An 18102-nucleotide genomic window follows, 5' to 3' on the forward strand; every position below is an offset into this window, starting at 1 on the left:
TGACAGCATGTCTGCCATCATAGCTAGGGGTGGGAGGGAGGTCACAGCGCCTCCTCTCTCCTTTTTCTTTTGTAATTTTTTATTTAAGATTTTTTCTTAATTAAAAGAAATCCCCCCCACCCCAACATTAAACAATATTAATTTTAGGAAACCTAGCAAAGGCCTGGTATACAGATAATTTCCAGCAAACCTCTTTTTTTATATATACATATCAATTTTAGATCTGATAGGGCAATCAAAATAGAAACAATCAAATTTAGTTTTCTTTTCTAAACCCCCATCTCAATTTTAATTTTCTAAAACAATCTAATATCCAATAGTAATTTTTGATTGATTTTTCTCAGAGACAATCCAATAATGAAAAATAACTTTTCTCAAACAAGGGTTTCAATTTAAATTCCATTCACAAATGTTTTCAAAGAACAACAAATTTTAACACTAGGGTTTCAACCTGAATAAATGTTGAATACAGATCCATACAAACATAGAGAAGATAGAGAGATTCAAAGAGGAAATTACTGTGCAAAACTCAATAAGATCCTACCTTGATTTGATACTAACCAATCAGATGCTTAGAGCTCACAAGAAAATTCTTGTCCTTTTGAAAACCCTCTTTCTCAAAAATTGGCTCCTCTAAACCTATATGTGGAGAAATGAGCTTTGATTTCTTAATAAAGACTCTTCTCCCTTTAGGATTTTGGTTTTACAATCACGCAAACCCTTTTTCCTTTATTATAATATTTTATTTTAATTTTATGTGCAAACTTTTTGCATTTTAGTTAAAATAAACTTTATAAATGTACTTTCTATCTCTCTCTCTCTCTTATTAAATCACAAGATGTCTTTAATAATATATTTAATAATTTAACTAATAATATTATTTAGAGTCTACTATTAAAATGAGGCTCCTAAATTAATTATTATTAAATTAAATTAATATAATTACACCAAATTTAGAACTTTAGTTACATCTTTTAAATTTAATTATTTAATTTAATTAATTTCTCAATTAATTACATATAATTAAAAGTTGATTTTTCTTTATAATTTTTTTGTTAAATTAAATCATTTAATAATCTTTTTATTTGACTTAATTATAACTGAAAATCACAACAGATCCACTATCTAAATGTGAAAACTCATAATAAAGATAGAGTACTAAATCAAACTCAAGGGTCAAAAATCGTGAATTCACATCACTTGACGAATTCAAAAGGGTAAATAATTCAGATACGTGTCCTACTTTCTAGGACAATTGGCTTAGGGTTAGGATTTGGACTCAAGAATTATCTCTCCTCTTTACCATTAAGACACTATGATAGGGCACACTCTTCCTGGCAATTCAAGGAAGTCGATGCCCGATACCTGAATCATCATGGCAATTTAGAGAAGTCGACGCTCAAACATGTACATATACATATAAATCTAAATTAAATGGGCAATGACAAGGAGTGGTGCATCATGTAGATCCTGACTAGTGAGTGATTATGACTCCCACCCTCAACCATATCATAAATGTCAAACATATATGTACACCATACACATACAAGTATTGGGTAAGTATCCATATTTGCATATAAATCATTCATCTAACTATCATTATGAATTAACTGAACCCACTATGTGAACATACATGTATTATCATCGAAAGAGTAATCATGAATACATGAAATAACTAAGTATCAAGTATCTCATCAAATATATAAACTAAGCATAAAATAGCATCCAATGAAATCCAGCAACCAATTACTGCTAATCATAAATCATAACCATAAAGCTAGCCTAAAAGAATTCGGCAATGGGTAGGCATTACATGGATGGATAGGTTGACTGGGCATACCCTATATGTAGACACCTCCTAAGTGGGTACTTTGTCTAATAAAGAACTTTACCCACTTTGATATAATGCATGAAGCTTTTAGTCGCTCTATGTTTAATTGTTTTCACTACTTATAGATAAGTGAATTACATTTGAATTAAAGAATAAGTGGTGACAAATGAAAAGCTATGCCATGTGGTGATGTGAAGGATGCGCGAAGCACATGTTATGGGGTGGGAAGAGAGATGGTGCATGAGGTTTGTGGAAGGGAAGAGGAGGCCATGGTTAAGTATTTTCAAAGACACTTAAATACTAAGTGTGTGTTAAAATGAACATATATATCCTTTTTTGCCCCATTAAAATAAAAGCTCTTCCATTTTGTTCTTCATGAGTAATCTATGCACTTTTTAACAAGATGTCACATGTGTGAGAAGAGGAGTAAAAGTGAACTTTATTGAGTGGAATATTTGGAGAGTTTATTAAATATCGAAGTGGAAGGAGTTAGGGTGCTTGATGTGTGCTTTGAGTGAATATATATGGGGTGGAAGGGATGCATGATGTATGCACACAACATGCCATATATTTCTAGTAAATAAAAATTTAGATTATTTTAATTTTTCATCATTTACTTGTTTTTCTCTTTGTTCGTCCCAATTAGAGGAAACATATACTAATTTTATATTTTCCTTGATTTGGACTAAGGGAAGTGATAAGCAATCACATATGTAGGTGGAGAGACATTCTAGTAAAAATATTAAGGTAATTTAGTAATAATTTTGTAATAGTAAAAGAAAATCTAGAAAAGGAAATTGAATATTACATGTATAATATTAAATTATATTTTTATCAAAATTATTAAACAGATAAGTTTTTAAAAAATGTATATAAATTTGAAAGTGATGGATTAAAATGTGCATTAGATGTATACATTATACTAAATCTAACCCTATAAATGTTCAAAATATTAGATGTCAAGGAAGAAATTGGTTGATATTTCCTTGTATCATTCTCCACTGCTTTTTCCTCATTCTGTTAGATCATCAATGAGTCTACCATCTAAGAAAGGGATGGAGAATGTGTCGGAGGAGAAGGAGGAGTCGAAGGAGAAGACCAAGATAGAGGAGGAGATCAAGAAGATGATGTGGAAGGAGGAGGAGGGAGAAAAGGAGAAGATGAAGAATAAGACACAAGATAAGAAGCAAATCAAAGAAAAGACATAAGAGAAAACAAAGAAGAAGATCACTGACGAGGAGGAGGAGGAGGCAAAGAAAGCTAGGATATGGAGAAGAAGAAGAATATGAACAAGAAGAAGAAGTAGGAAAAGAAAAGAAAAATAGAGAAGTAGCAAACAATGAGAAGAATAAGAAGAAGAAAGGAAAAAATTGTCACAAAAGAAGGAAAAATTGTAACAAAAGACACAAAACAGAAAGTAAAAATATAAGCAATGAAATCTCTATCCACATAACTATTGTATCTTCTTTAGATGCAATGCTAGTTTAAATACATTTCACTTTCGAAGCTTGATGAATCACATCTTCAAATAATTAAATGTCCATGTACATTAAATCATAAATAAAATAACCCATACAATGACTACATGTTTGATACGAGTACTGCTCCCTCTCCCCTACCTTAAATATATACACAGGAGATGTACATCATCTCGAATGAAGTTGAAAATGTCAAATACTTTACGTAAGGCTGCATTTTTTTCCCATAATTGTATATGAAAACGATTGTGAGCCATAAATAAGTAGATAAAACATGAAATGTTCAGCTTGCATCCATGTCTTACAATTCGCAATAACCCAGAGAAAACCCACCGTTCAGGTCGTCAATTCTTCCAACAATGTCATCGTTGCAGCCTCCACGATAATGGAAGAGGAATTTAGGGCCGCATATAATGCCAAGCTACAGCAATGTCCCCGCTCCCAGTACGTATGGAACGTCCCAATTGCGGCTAAAATGGGGGAGAATTTGGCTGACCGACTCAAAGCACTACGGATCGATAACGTTCACGTCGATTTAAAGGGTCAGAGTTGTAAACCCATGCAGTATAAAAAAAGGGTTTTTGCAATCATTGATTCTTTGAGAAAAAGTGGTATAAAATTATGTGGGATTGATAATCTTGTCGAAGAATGCGAGTGAAGCAGGTGCCAATTAACATTTGATGTCTATGGTTTGAAATTCAGTGTTTAGGGTTTGAACTTTGGGGTTTAGAGGTTATTGATTGTTATATCGAGGTTTTCAGTCTTAATAATAGGATTTGGATATTTTAGATCGTTTTGTCACATTTGAGGGTTTATAATTTGGACATATTTATAATCTTTGGGTGCAAATGAATCAAATGTTTGTATGCTTGTTTCTGTTTCTGGCTCTGTAGTGTTTTGACAGTATGGCATATGGTACATTTTTAAGAGTGGCCAGTCGATGAGATTATGGGTTTTTAACTTTGGGGTTTGAATTTCAGTTCACAAGATGTTTTTTGAACATCGCACTAAAAGTCCGACTACATTTATGCCCCAAACTTGTGCCTATAGAAGTAATAAAATCCGCTGCAAACTAGTTGTCTTAACCAGTTACGAGTCATAGCTTTAAACAGCCAAATATAAACTTAATTTCAACACATACTAGTTCTTGTCGCCCCGTCGCAATGCTAGAATTCAAAGCTTTTAACTTTCTCTATCCTATATCAATGCTCTAAGCAACTTGAGCATCTTCAAGCTCTTCTAAATTTTCATTGCAGACTTCAGCAGCAGGAGGAGATGCACAGCTATTGTTCGTCTTGTTCACAGCCCATGGTTTGAAACCTTCAGTTTAAGATTTTAGCTTGGTGCTAGTTATCACTACCTGAATACCCAAGTTCTCAAACATTATAAGATGTATCGTGGTTCTGACAGCATTGAGCAGCCTTTATTATTTAGAGTTTTTACATTTACCAATTTTTTTTGATGGAGGTCTTCTATGAAATATTTGTAGCTTTTCAATACGAGAGCACAAGCCTTACGGCTGAACCTCTTCGGCTAAGAGCCAGGAACTAACAGCTATCCATTCTGCCGAATTCGCCCGGGGCACAATCCTAGCCTCATTCTTTTTCAATGTTGGAGCCACGCACTCAGTGAGACTTGATCCATGGTGGGTTCTTCAAGGACCTTTCAACTATACTAGTAGACCAAGGGCCTATTGACTACATTTACCAATTTGATTTAATACTAAGCTGTAATGCCCCGCTCGGAGATCCTTGAAAACAAGGATTCAAATCAAGCCAAGATATTTTTTTTTACAAGTATGAATGCACAAGACAACATCATACAAGAATCACAAAGATCGCAACAGAAGACTTCAACACAATCCCGGCAACCAATGAATCTCTGAACGCCACTACCCAACTGACACACCCAAACAAAAGCCAACAACCACCACAACAAGAAGAGGGCACAAGAAATGACCACTCATCAACAAAACACCAAGCTGGGGTAAAATGCAGAATCCCGAAATTTGGCTAAGCCTGAAATCCTGAAGCCCTAAAAATTGGCTAAGTCTGGATTTCTGAAGCTCTGAAATTTCCTAAAATCCATAACTTATCTCTGAGAGGTCTGAAACCTATCTCAAACGATTTGTCGCATATATTAAAATATATCTTAAGTATCTTATACTTAAACGATATATTTTAAACCCCGAAGGATTACAACAGAAACCCAAAAACTGAATTTCAAAAGAAACCTCATGAATTCAAAATGCAACAACATAGGCTCGAAAAACGCCCAAAAGGGTATCCAAAACCACTCTCAAAAAGATCGGATCATGAAGAAAAGTGCCCGCTGATGGCACGCGCAGGTTTTTCACAAAAATCGCGCGACACTTTTTACTAAGGGAGGGCAACACTTCTCCCTTACTGCGTGCGACACTTCTCAAGAAGGCGTGCGATACTAGAAAAGTATCGCGCAACATTTCTCATAAAGTCGTGCGACACTCTTCCAGTGTCGTACGACACTTCTCCAGTAATGCGTGCGACACTTTATAGTATCGTACGATATTCTTTCTATGGGCGTGCGATACTTTATCAGTGTCGCACAATGCTGAACAAATGTCGCCCATAGAAAGTAAAATCACTTCCAAAACTAAAAAACGGGGAAAAACCGACAAAAGAACCTCCACACCGGGGAGTAACGGATCCACAAAGGCTCGAGGAATGAACACTCGAGTGCAAGAACAACACAGAAAGAAGAACATCAAACCATCTAAGCTATAGCAGCAAAGAACACACTGAATTAAACATCGCAGAGAACAAAAGCATCATCGCAATGTACAGAAATACATCTCAGGAACATAACAACCAAACTAAGTACGCGGTTCCTCGCAACCGTCAATAGCATCATAAGACCATCGTGGGTCTTAGCCATCCCCCGTGCGTAACATCCCAAGCCACCGACCAAATCGTCAGTACTGTCGTAATAGGGACGTCACTACTAAAACATGCATAATAACAGCATAAGAAAATCTAACATGCTAGTGATAACGCATAAGATAATCCTACAGTAGATAACATCACCTATCACATGCTAAAGCAGTAAGCAACAGATATACCACTAAAGCAAATCACATCATCTAATCATATGCTAATCATCATAATAAGGGAATGCGCCAAATAAAATAACATCATCTAAACATGATATACAAGCATCCCAATGAAAGCATAAATCACAAGAAAGCATACTCCGGAACCCGAAGTGCCAAGTGAAAACATCCAGCAACGATCGCACTAGGACAAAGATCGTCTCTGTACACCGGTCCCTAGCAGTGGTGAAGGTAGCTATGCCTCCCAACCACGTGGAACCCGTAGGTCCACACCCGCCGCGCTGATGGAGATAATGATCCAACCACAAACACACATAAAACACAACATCGATGGCTAACACTCATGCCAGAGAGTATGATGGCTGCAACCAAGAACCTAAGACAATGCAAGGAGTACAGGTCCTGGTCAGACACTCAATAGGCTACTATGTAGGGACTAACATCATGGAGAGTCGCTTGGCATCGACAAGCCCAAGCTAGTATAGGCAGCTACTCTTCTCAACAGAAGGCGCACAACCTAGGGCAGCTACTCTTCACGACGGAAGGCGCACAACCCACACATTTTAATTATTTTGAATTTATTACCACCCAAAGTTTTAATTTAATTATCACTTATATAAAACTTCCTCTGCCAACCGGGAAGTAGTCACCAGGTTACAGGATAGAAGCCCCCTCCATATACTACCCTACCCTACCCATGCTCATCTTACGACAAGTGCCCATGGGCATGCATACTCCCATCCCAACCCCAATGATCATAACTTTTGGCAAATCCACGGAAGATCGGGCCTCGCAAGTCACCCAACAAATGTACGCGCACGTACTCGTGTGTGGTGCACCACCATCACAAAGATCATAACACAAGGACAGGAATGAGAACACAATGCAAAGAAAACACCCAACTGAAAGCAACACGGGAAGGACGGATTCTACACGAATCCCAAAGCCAATAAAAATCATACATCATGAAACCACTCAACCGGCCTCAATCCGAGAGTATGGATTCTACACGAATCCCAATGATGTAACAAGACCAAACATCGTGAACTCACTCAACTGGCCTCAATCCAAGAGTATGGATTCTACACGAATCCTAGCGTTCACGAAACAAAAGCAAAGGGTCCAAAAGAAACCATAACAGGTATAAAATCACTCAACCGAACACAATGTCGGGAGTACGGATGCAACACGCATCCCAATGCAACATAAAAGTGCAATAGTGGTCTGACTGATATCCAAACGGATCATCCAGGTCCACGAACCACAATGTGCGAAGAAAACTCGAGAAAACAGGGCGGCACGCAAAACGAGGTAAAAATTCCAAAAATTTGGGAAACTTCAAAATTAAAACCCATTTGGCCTTTGGGTTCAAAAACCCCCAAAAATCCAAAAATAAATGGAATCGGACATCGTATGCAAAAATGGCTAGCATAACAGCATAAAATTCCAAACCCTCATCCCAAAAAACAGGGAAATGTTCATACCCGCCCAACCGGGTAGAACTAGCATACAGAAACGGAGAGGAACACTAGTTCTCAGCCTCCAAACAAACGGCTACCAAAAACAAAAGCAGAAACGGAGCAGAAACAATAAAACGGGAAAGCCCTACCTCACAGCCAAAAGGGCAAAACGGGAATCTAAACCATAAAATAAATATCCCGTAGAAGTAGCTGAAAATCGTGGCAATCCAAAGTTTCCCCAAGCTGGATCCAACGAGCCCAACCTCGCGACGATCTCACGCCCGTAGCTCCCACAACGAACAAAACAGTAAATCCTCATGAAGAGGATTTTGGGTTTTACTCTCCAACTTTCCAATTTGAAAGTGAGAAGTGAGGAATTAAATTCCTCTTTGAATATTTATTCACTTTTTGGGTGAATAATCGATTAGGGCATTTAACCAGCCAATCTAGTTAAACCCCGAATCGACCCAAACAAAAACACGCTATTCCTATAAATAGGAATTCATCTATGGCAAAGCTGCCAGAAATTAAAATAAATCAATTAAAAAGTCCGAAAACCCAAAAACACATAAATCTCCTTAACAACTTTTGCGACAATGCGAACCTCTAAATGCACAGACACGCTTACCGGTCTAATCACATAATGCAAATGAGTTCGGATTTAATAATCACCGAAAGGTTTAGTTTAAACATTTTAATAAAGGATACGTTGACCATACAAATGCGACATTGGTAAAATATGAATGGCTGAATCACTAACTCCATGTGCCACTGCCAGGGATATAAATCCTGCACACTAAACAACACGATCAAGTGCAATTGCATATAATAACATAGCCGAAGCAATAATGCATTAAATCACCTAATTTAACCATTTAATTAATTATATTAAAATAATCTATTTACATCACTCACGTTTGCATAAAGCATAACAACGTAGGAATGAAGTAAATAACCATAACATTAAATCCATCACATAACAAAATCAGAGGTATGTCCAAATACCAGATAACCAGAAAACATCATAAAACACACTGTCATCTCAAAATGGCATCATCATGCAATATGATTTAACTGAACAGCATAGTAGTCTAGTATCTATGATACTGGAATCAAAGAGTAACATTTGACCCTCAAGTCATCTCAAATGTAAATCATCACATAAGAACAGATATCTCTCAGATCAAAATAAAACAAGGTAAATGTCCACGGCACATAACCAAAGAATCCAACAAGAATAATCCATTCTAATTACTTAAGCATTTAATAATGATTGATTACTCTGCATAAAAAGGGCATTTAAAACACATAAGAAACATAGTCATAAACGCTGACTAACCACTGCTACAGGAACCTAGTCCAGTGTAGCATGGTAAAAGAACATAGTGCAATCTCTGCACACATCTCAGGGTAATCACGGAACAACCTCATGATACCACATCGATCCTGGTAATCACTGGCACAAACCTCATTGAACCAAAAATCACATCATAATCTCAAAGATCAGTCAAAAGCATAATCAAAGCAACTGATACAGAAACATAAACCCAAACACTTCAACGGTGTAGACCACTCAGGGTCACAATCATGATCCATCACAACAAAAGATCATCAAGGTTGCATCCATCAGGATGACTTACAGAAGTCAAATGGGAGAGGCACTACATAAGCAGGCATGAGCTCTACTAGTTTTAACACATTGATACCATAGTCTTGAGGTGTTCAAGGGTGTTCTCTGATTCTGATATGTGATCATCAGTAAGTATAAGCATTTCATATTTACCAATTTGAGTTATTACCAAGCAGGGAGCAATTGCAATTTTCAACAATACCAAGCATATAACAATTAGAAAGCTCTCTTCAATGTTATCCACCCCATTTTTTTCAACAAAGGTACAAAAGCATATAGACTCAACCCAGTTAAAGGCCTCAAAAAATTCTCTTACTGATGCAGGAGCATCCTAGGTGTAAGGGCAATTTTGCATCACCCAAAAATATTTCTATTTCCAGTTTGTGTTTTCCATAAGGGCTATTCCTGTGCAAAGTTGCTATTTGTGGAGTTTGCTAATTTTAGTAAGTTGGTCTTATGTGCTCAGATTGTTCTAATCTTATACGTGGAGGTTCATCTTAGACATATCAGCTTGCCAGATGAGTTTCATTGTCATATCATATGTATTAGTATAGTTATTGCAAATTTTCGATATTAATTTTGGCTATCCAAATTCAGCTCAAGTGATGAAGATCTAAATGACTCCAAAACGAGGTCAAAGCTTGGCTGATAGACGTTTGCGCCATCAACCGCTGTAGAACTTTAGCCGAAGATTCTGGAATGGGGTTATAATAGCCCATCGGGTCAATGGCTTGCTAGTTATAGTCTCCAAAAGTGGGTCATCCGAAAATGAAATTTGTAAATTGTCTTGAGCCGATCCTATGTAATAAAGTCTAATAAAATAATATAATATGAGGTTGGTCGGCCTCAAGGGTTAGGGCTTAGTGTCTAGAACCTTCCCGGATGGTGGAAAATGCCTATAGAAGGAAGACCCTTAGGTTGTCTAGGGCAGTTCTGGGTGATAGTCGCAGTTCTGTCCTACAGACTGTTGTAAGAAAGGTGTCAATGTGGGTTTGATATGGTACTTCTGAACTCTGTAATTACTAATTCCGCATTTGTGACAATAATAACAAGTCTAAATTTTGTTCTTACAAATTGTTCTTGTTTCTGTGTTTCTGTTATGTGTTTATGGTATTAAGGGAAGCACCCTTCATCACTTACCCTATCAAATCTTAATGTGTTAGATGTTGTAATGGTAGGCTCCCTTAGAATATGAAGAAGAGTTGAAGTTACTGTTTCCTGTCTTACCATTTCCGAGTCTTCAAGTATCTGATCAGAATGAACACAAGAGAGTATTTCTGATAACTATTAAGAGGATTCATCTAATCTGCCTGTCTGTTTTTCAGTGACACTACTGAAATCAGTTTCTCTGTTGCACTTGTAATGGTGCGGGAATGAGGAATTCAGGGTTTGCACTTTAGGATTTGGGGATTGAATTTTTTTGAGGGTTTCTTGAGGTAGGGGTTGTAGGAGGAGCCATAGATTCTCCATTTGGTGATGTTACTGCTGATATCACTGACCGACCCTGCTGGAAATAATTGCTATTGTTGCACTTGGAGCAGTGCAAGAATAGTACCGAGGGTTGAGACTCAAGGATTTACTTTTAGTGATTGAATTTTTCCAAGGATTCCTGTGAGGTAGGGGTAGGAAGAGAAGCCATCTGTTGTATCTGTCTTTTGGCTGATGTCGCTGCTGATGTGACTAACTTACCTTGCTGGAAATAATTGCTTCTGTTTGCACTTGGATTGGTGCAGAAATAGCATTCAGAATATGCACAATGGGATTTGGGGATTGAATTTTTCTATTGAGGGTTTGAGTGTCTGTTGTAAGGATTTGAATATCAGCAGTTAGTTTTAACATTTTCATATTTCTTATTACAAATGGATTGTGGAAATCTGATAATGCTAATTTTCATATTAAATGAGGTGTAAACATATATGTAGGTAAGTCATTCTAAATATTTGTTTCCGTTGAGGTTATGGAAATTAAACTGAAGGGACTTTGTTTGCTGTGATCCATAAGAGAACAAGATTATATCAGTATTGGTTTGAATATAAATATTTCAAGTTGGACATTGAGGTTTAAGGATTGAATTGGACTGTTCAAAGTTCCATTATGAAGGGAAGGACAATTTCTTACACAAATCTGGTTGAACCTTGAATTGAACTTTATTGCTTCTTTCTTGCTGCTGATTGTGTGAGATATATGTGGCACTCTATTAGAATGGACTGCCTTTAGGTGGAGGGATAGCAGGCTGAAAGATTAATGGTCTATGCTACATACGGTTTTCAAATTGCAGAGTTTAGAGTGGGCTTTTGGACTTGATTGTTGGGGGTGTTTTATAGGCTGAGATCGAATTCTATGATATGGAGGAGTTTCAGAGGTTAGGATTAGGTTCTAGGATATGATGAGTTTCAGAGATTAGGATTGATTTCTATGATATGGACGAGTTTCAGAAAATAGGGTTTAATGAAATTTCAGAGAATAGGATTTTCAGGGTTGTGGGCTTTGTGACCTCCACAAATTGAAGTCTGGTGCACAATTTTTCAATTGTAGAGGTTAAGGTGGGGTTTTAGATCTAACTTTCTTTGTTCACTTAGAATTTAGGGATCGAGTTTTATGCTATAGATTGATTTCGGAGAATAGGGTTGAAGTTTGGGTTTGAGATTAAAATTTTAGGGTTAGGGGTTTCATATATCCTACATGAATTATTTGGCTATGCATGGAAATGAAAGGCATCAGTAAACTTGTGGAGGCTAGGGTATACGTCTTTGGTACTGCAATGATGGCATATTTGAATGTAGGGTTTTATCAGAATGCACTCCAAGATGTGCTTTTTGCCATGATTAGTTTTAATGTCAGTCTTCGACGAATCATGTGATAGTGGACATGTTGCCCATTGCTCAAAATAATGACGAATTAAACAATTTTTCCCATGCAATAGCCCTGTTTAAAGAATGTGAATAGCTAGATGAGACTGCAAACCAAATGTTCATTTTTTTTTGCCCCGGTCCACTAATCTTGCAATCTATTCTAGGCACGAATAATCGCAAAGTCTTCTGCCTTTATTGTGAGCACATTCTTTTTTACATGCAGATTTATAAGTATTTTGCAGATGTGTGATTGACAGTAGTTTCCAGGAGCTCTTCATGTAGTTTGTAATAGTTATTTTTCTATTCATGGAAGAAGTCACTAGCAGTCTAATTTGACACGTGCTAATAGCTGTATAGTTTCCTCTATGAAAGTGCGTAAAATGTCCATAAACAAAAGAACTTTAAAATAATTGTCAGAGATGCTGAAGCTTAAGAAACTTTTTATTTAAATGAATGAGATGTCCAGTTTGTTATTAAATTCTGTTTGTATCATCAACTCTAATGATACAATAAAATCCTTTGAGAGATTCTATGTTTGTCCTTCACGTTTTCCAGGTCTTGGGAGGACATCTTCAATTTCATCAGATTTGCCAAAAAAAATTATCATTTGTGCTTCATATCTTAACTTTCTCCCTGGGTTGCCGTGTGCTGCCACTTTCATGAAGCAATATATCTTGCATACTGCCAGTAGCTACCAATCAGTTGCTTAACTTAATCTAAATGACAAGTAGACTCGTGGGCTATCGTTCAACTTTAAAATGCCATACTGTTATTTGGATTAAGTTTGGAGTACAATGTTGATTTTCTAAGGTCTACTGTAAATTTGAAAATCTTTAGCATATAAGTTCAAAACCCTATCAAGTTAAATGCACTATATAATAACTTAGCATGGATTCTTCTACCATAATTGCCACTCTTGTATTTTTAACTACTTTAAAAATAAAGTGCGAGTCAACTCAGTTTATAAAACTTTGTGGTGTATAATGTCAAGAAAAACAGAGTAGAACAGAGCATAATACACTGCATCACAAATATATTGGACTGTTGGTAGGACTGTCGGCTGGGAAGCCAAGGATCGGGCTTTACAACCAAACAATCTGCCCTGTGAAGTACAGTTTTGTGGCAAGAAGCAATGCTTAGAGATGTCATCTGTTGTGGAGAGACTCCATATGTATTTAATTAAAAATATATATATTAAATTGAAAATTGAAAATATTATATTTTAATAATTAAAATTTATTTCTTGTCAATAATAGCATGTTGCGGGTCAAGTTGTTATGTTGTTTTCACTATTAGCGTTCAAATTTTATTGGAGATGAGATTCCCAATTTGTGACCTCATTAATTCATAGCTTTGTGTCAAAATGTTTACTCCACTTCAAAAAAAAAAATTAAAAGTAATTTATTTTAAAATTATTTTAATAATATTTTATATATTAAAATTAATAACCATATGGTTATAGCATAATTATCATTTAGATAATACACTGTTCTAGATGTGATAACATTGCTAATTTAAAAATATACTATTGTAAATAGAAACAATAAATATTGTCTTATGGAGTGATCCATTTAGAATAAGACTATCACTAAGGTTCAAACCCTCAATTGAGACATTGCACAAACCCTAATGGAGACATTATACTCATAGATTTGTGCCCATGTTGGGATGCAACGCTCATAGGTTTGCATGACTAGAGTGTTTGGACTCGTAAATATGGTTGCCTATTACCTAAATGGAATTGTATATTTTTAAACCATTTTTTGGTTGCCACGAAAGCTGATTGGATCTAGCTTGATCAAAAGACATGTGGAGGGTTAGAAGGTAGACCAAGCAACAATTGATAGATGTGGTAGAAGGGAAGGGAAAGTTAGAAATTAGGATTCAACTTTTGATTTGAAAACCATCCTCAATATTGTAATGCAAGGAAAATTGGGTTTAGGAGCTCTCAAGATAAGAATGAAGCTAGTGAAGAAGGCTAGAATGGAGAAAGGATGCATATGCCAGAGTTATCCCCTCCAAAATGATGAATCCAGCTTGTGAACAACTCAGGAGTTGCACGTTGATGAAATTGGGTGGTACTAAATGCTTGACACAACAAATGATGGATTCGTGGATTGACGACTTCTATGGACGAGTAAGTATTACTTTGTTAGGTCAAGATTTCTTTTTCATAAAGTGCATATATGAATTGTTAAGAGGGAAATTCTTTTTAGAAAATCGTTGTTCTTTGAGGGATTAAGTTTCAATTTGATAAAGTGGGAGTTGAGCTTAATCCCCTATAGGCATTAGATAAAATGAATTCCAAAATGGTTAAAACTGAAAAATCTACCCCATTGAATGTTGGGGTTTGGTAATATTAAGATAGATAGGGGAAGAAATAAGAACATTACTAGGGATAGATAAAGACATCTTCAAAAAGATCTGAGGTGGAAGCAAGAATACATGTGGCATTAGATTGGAATACCAAAACTGCAGATGATCTAGAGGTCATGAGATAAAAGGTTATATAGATATAGAAATTAGAAATAGACCCAAATGCACTAAGAGGAATATTTATTCTAGGAAAGAGTTTCTATATATTAGTTTTAATATAGAAACCAATTGTTCAGGCACACCATTATACACAACCAATTCCTTATTGTTGAAGAGATCGAAAGAGAGAATAACAAAACAAATAAAGGGCAATAAAAAATAGAAAGGTAAAACATTGATGGTGGAAATAGTTGAAATGAAAGCAATCGTGGAATCTCAAAATGAGATTATGCAAAGGTTGCAAATTGAGGTGGCCACAACACATCAATGACATGAGAAGTTACACCATTTATTAGGGGATTGTGTAGCCCTTCAAAGAGGTATAAACCAATAGTTGAAAAAAATACCCTTTAGTTGCAACCTCTAGTAGTAGGAGCGAAAAAAAAGATGAAACTCTAGAATACATTGTCTAAGGGGAGTAAGGATACCCCAGATAGGAGGAGATATTAGAGGAAAAGAAATTTATAGGGTTTCAAGGGAAGAAAATATAAAAGAATAGAAAAGGAGGAAGATTAGTGGATGGAAGATAAAGAGTTAACAACAATAGAGACTGTGTGAATTCCTAGGAATCATAGAGGAGCAAAGACGAGCAATGGAATTTGAGCAACAACCGAATGAGGAAAGGGAAAACAAAAAATAAAAATTATTGTTAAGCTTAGTGGAAGGAGACGAAATGGAGGAACTAGAGCATGAAATTCTCTTCATAGATGAGGAGCAAAATAAAGTGGAGGAAGGCACACATGGGTACACACAAAATTGGACATTTTGAAATTCCCCTCAACAAAATCAAAACCAAAATGTGCAAAAAATTCAAATAATAAAGTGGGTAGGAAATAAATGCAAGAGCTCATAGCTAATGTTGAAAAGGTAAAAGACTAATGTAAAATAACTAATTTAATGGCATTAGGGAAGGGTGGTGCCCTTCCCTGAGAGTCATGAATCTCCTATTATGGCATGTTAGGGGTTTAAACACCCCTATCAAAAGGTGCTTGGTCAAGTGCAAGATTGGCTTGACCAAGGTAATATCAGTTAAAGAAACCATACTGACAACAAAAGAAGTTGAAAACTTCACCAAGCACTTTAAGACTTGGAAGGTCGTAGAAATGCAAGCAAATGGAGCATTAGGGGGGTTTGATGTGCTCTACGACTTCTCTATAGCGAATTTTGAAAAAGAGGGTGAAGGGAATAATTGGATTAGGGGCAAAGTCAATAGCTTAGTCTCCTATTTGAAATTTCAGCTAATAAATGTGTATTATCCAAACTATAAGGGCAAAATAAGAGAACTCTAGTAAGAACTAAATGTATTTCTTGATAATTACCCTCTACCACATTACATCATAGGTGGAGATTTTAAAAAGATGGGATTCATAAGGCCTAACCAATTATGGGACATATTGTTTATTGTGATTAAGTAGCAAATAATGATATTATGGACATAAAACTAGGGAATGGATGCTACACTTTGAACAAATTGAGACTTTGGTTTAGCAACATACCATAGAAGTTAGATAGATTCATATTGAATGGCTTCATCCTTGCTCATGATCAATTTACTATCGTATTTAGTTATTGATCAAGGGGGACAAAAAACCATTTAGGTCTCCATTTAAGTTCAAGGACATGTGGAGGAAAGATGATTTTTTTAACCCAATCTCTTCACGATGGAAGGAAGAAGAATGTGAAGGATCCAAATTGTTTTGCTTCATATCAAGGTTGAAGCGTGTGAATTAAAGACTGATTATATGAACAAGGAGCAATTTGAGGTTATATTTGTCGCAAAGCAAAATATAAAAGAAGGCATGGAGAAATTGAATGAGAAGGTACTAAGCAATGAATGGATTAGACTTATTTCCTTTGGTAAAATGAACTAATGTTGAACAAAGAAGACATTTTTTCATAATGTCAAAAGAAGAAGCATGTTGAATACAAAAGCCATGAGAGGTGTGGATTGTTGATAGGGATGAAAATACTTAACACTTCAATCATGTGATAAAGGAGAGAACTAAATATAATCTCAAAAATCAAAAGAAAAGATGGACCTCTAACTAAAAATCCCAAGGAGATAATTACAATAACTACTGATTTCTTTTTCCACTTGCTAAATAGCTTTGAAGGATCTACTTTTAATGAGCATAATGACCTTCTTGATCAATTTTCAAAACTAGTTAATGAAAGGAAAACAAAAGAGCTAAATGCTAAAATTTCAGTTACAAAAGTGGATTTTTTAGTAAAATAATTGCATTCAGATGAAACACTTTATCGAGATGGCTTCCTAGCTAGCTTCTTGCACTAAAATTGGAACATCATTGGTCTAAAGCTAGCTAAGGCTTCATAAGAAGCTAAAAAATCAAAGAGACTACTTAGCGAGATCAACAATACTTTCATTGCCCTCATTCCAAAAAAGGAAAAATCTACTACATTAGGATAATTTAGACTAATCTCCCTTCGTAATACAACATACAAAGTTTTGGCAAAAATCATGGTGAATATAGTGAAGGAATTGCTTTCTTTCATAATATATGGGAAGAAAACATCGTTTGTTCTAGAAAGGTCAATATCTAGATGAGGTCATTAAGGCAACAAGGCAATCCATTCATTTCAATGCAATAATGAAAGTTCTTGTGCAAAGCTCTGGAGGCTTTAAGATTTGATAAACAACTAATTAACTAGATATTCACATGTATCCCTTGTCTAAGGTACTCACCATTAAGAAATGACACTTCAAAGTGGTTCTTTAAGGTTTCAAGAGGGCTTAGGTAGGGAGATCCACTACAATCATTAAAATTTATCATTCTAGTAGAAGCTTTTGGTAGGACAACCAAGATTGCACAAATAAATAAATGCATAAGAGGTGGACCTAGGTGGATAGATCATTGGAAGCAATCATAGGCCAATAGTTTGCAAATGATACAATGCTTTTTAGAGTAGAAAAGAAAAAGGAACCAAGCCAATTCATAAAACTCTTGTAGCAATATTCAATGACTTCAAGACAAGAGATGAGTAAGGAGAAATTGAAAATATTCATTTTTTTCAATCCACTTAGGAAAGAAGCAAAAAAATGATAATATTGGACTTCAAAAGAGGTAAATTGTTGTGTGCATATCTAGACCTTCCTATAGATAAACAACTAAGAAACATCAAATTATGGGATATCCTAAAAGGGAAAATATATTGGAGACTAACAACATGGAAATGAGACTCACTTTCTTCATCATTAGGATAGTAATG

General features: G+C 35.8%; 1 protein-coding gene across 1 annotated transcript; it reads left to right on the top strand.

Moving 5' to 3' along the window:
• Positions 1-3583: 3583 nt before the first annotated feature.
• Positions 3584-3967, top strand: LOC149554744 (Ribosomal L18p/L5e family protein). Its single transcript, XM_089828999.1, has one exon. The coding sequence runs from the start codon at positions 3584-3586 to the stop codon at positions 3965-3967; it is 384 nt and encodes a 127-aa protein (XP_089685125.1).
• Positions 3968-18102: the final 14135 nt, after the last annotated feature.

This window comes from Cupressus sempervirens, chromosome 5, assembly GCF_028749045.1.
Source record: "Cupressus sempervirens isolate cs-2001-9-10 chromosome 5, ASM2874904v1, whole genome shotgun sequence".
Lineage (NCBI taxonomy): Eukaryota > Viridiplantae > Streptophyta > Pinopsida > Cupressales > Cupressaceae > Cupressus > Cupressus sempervirens.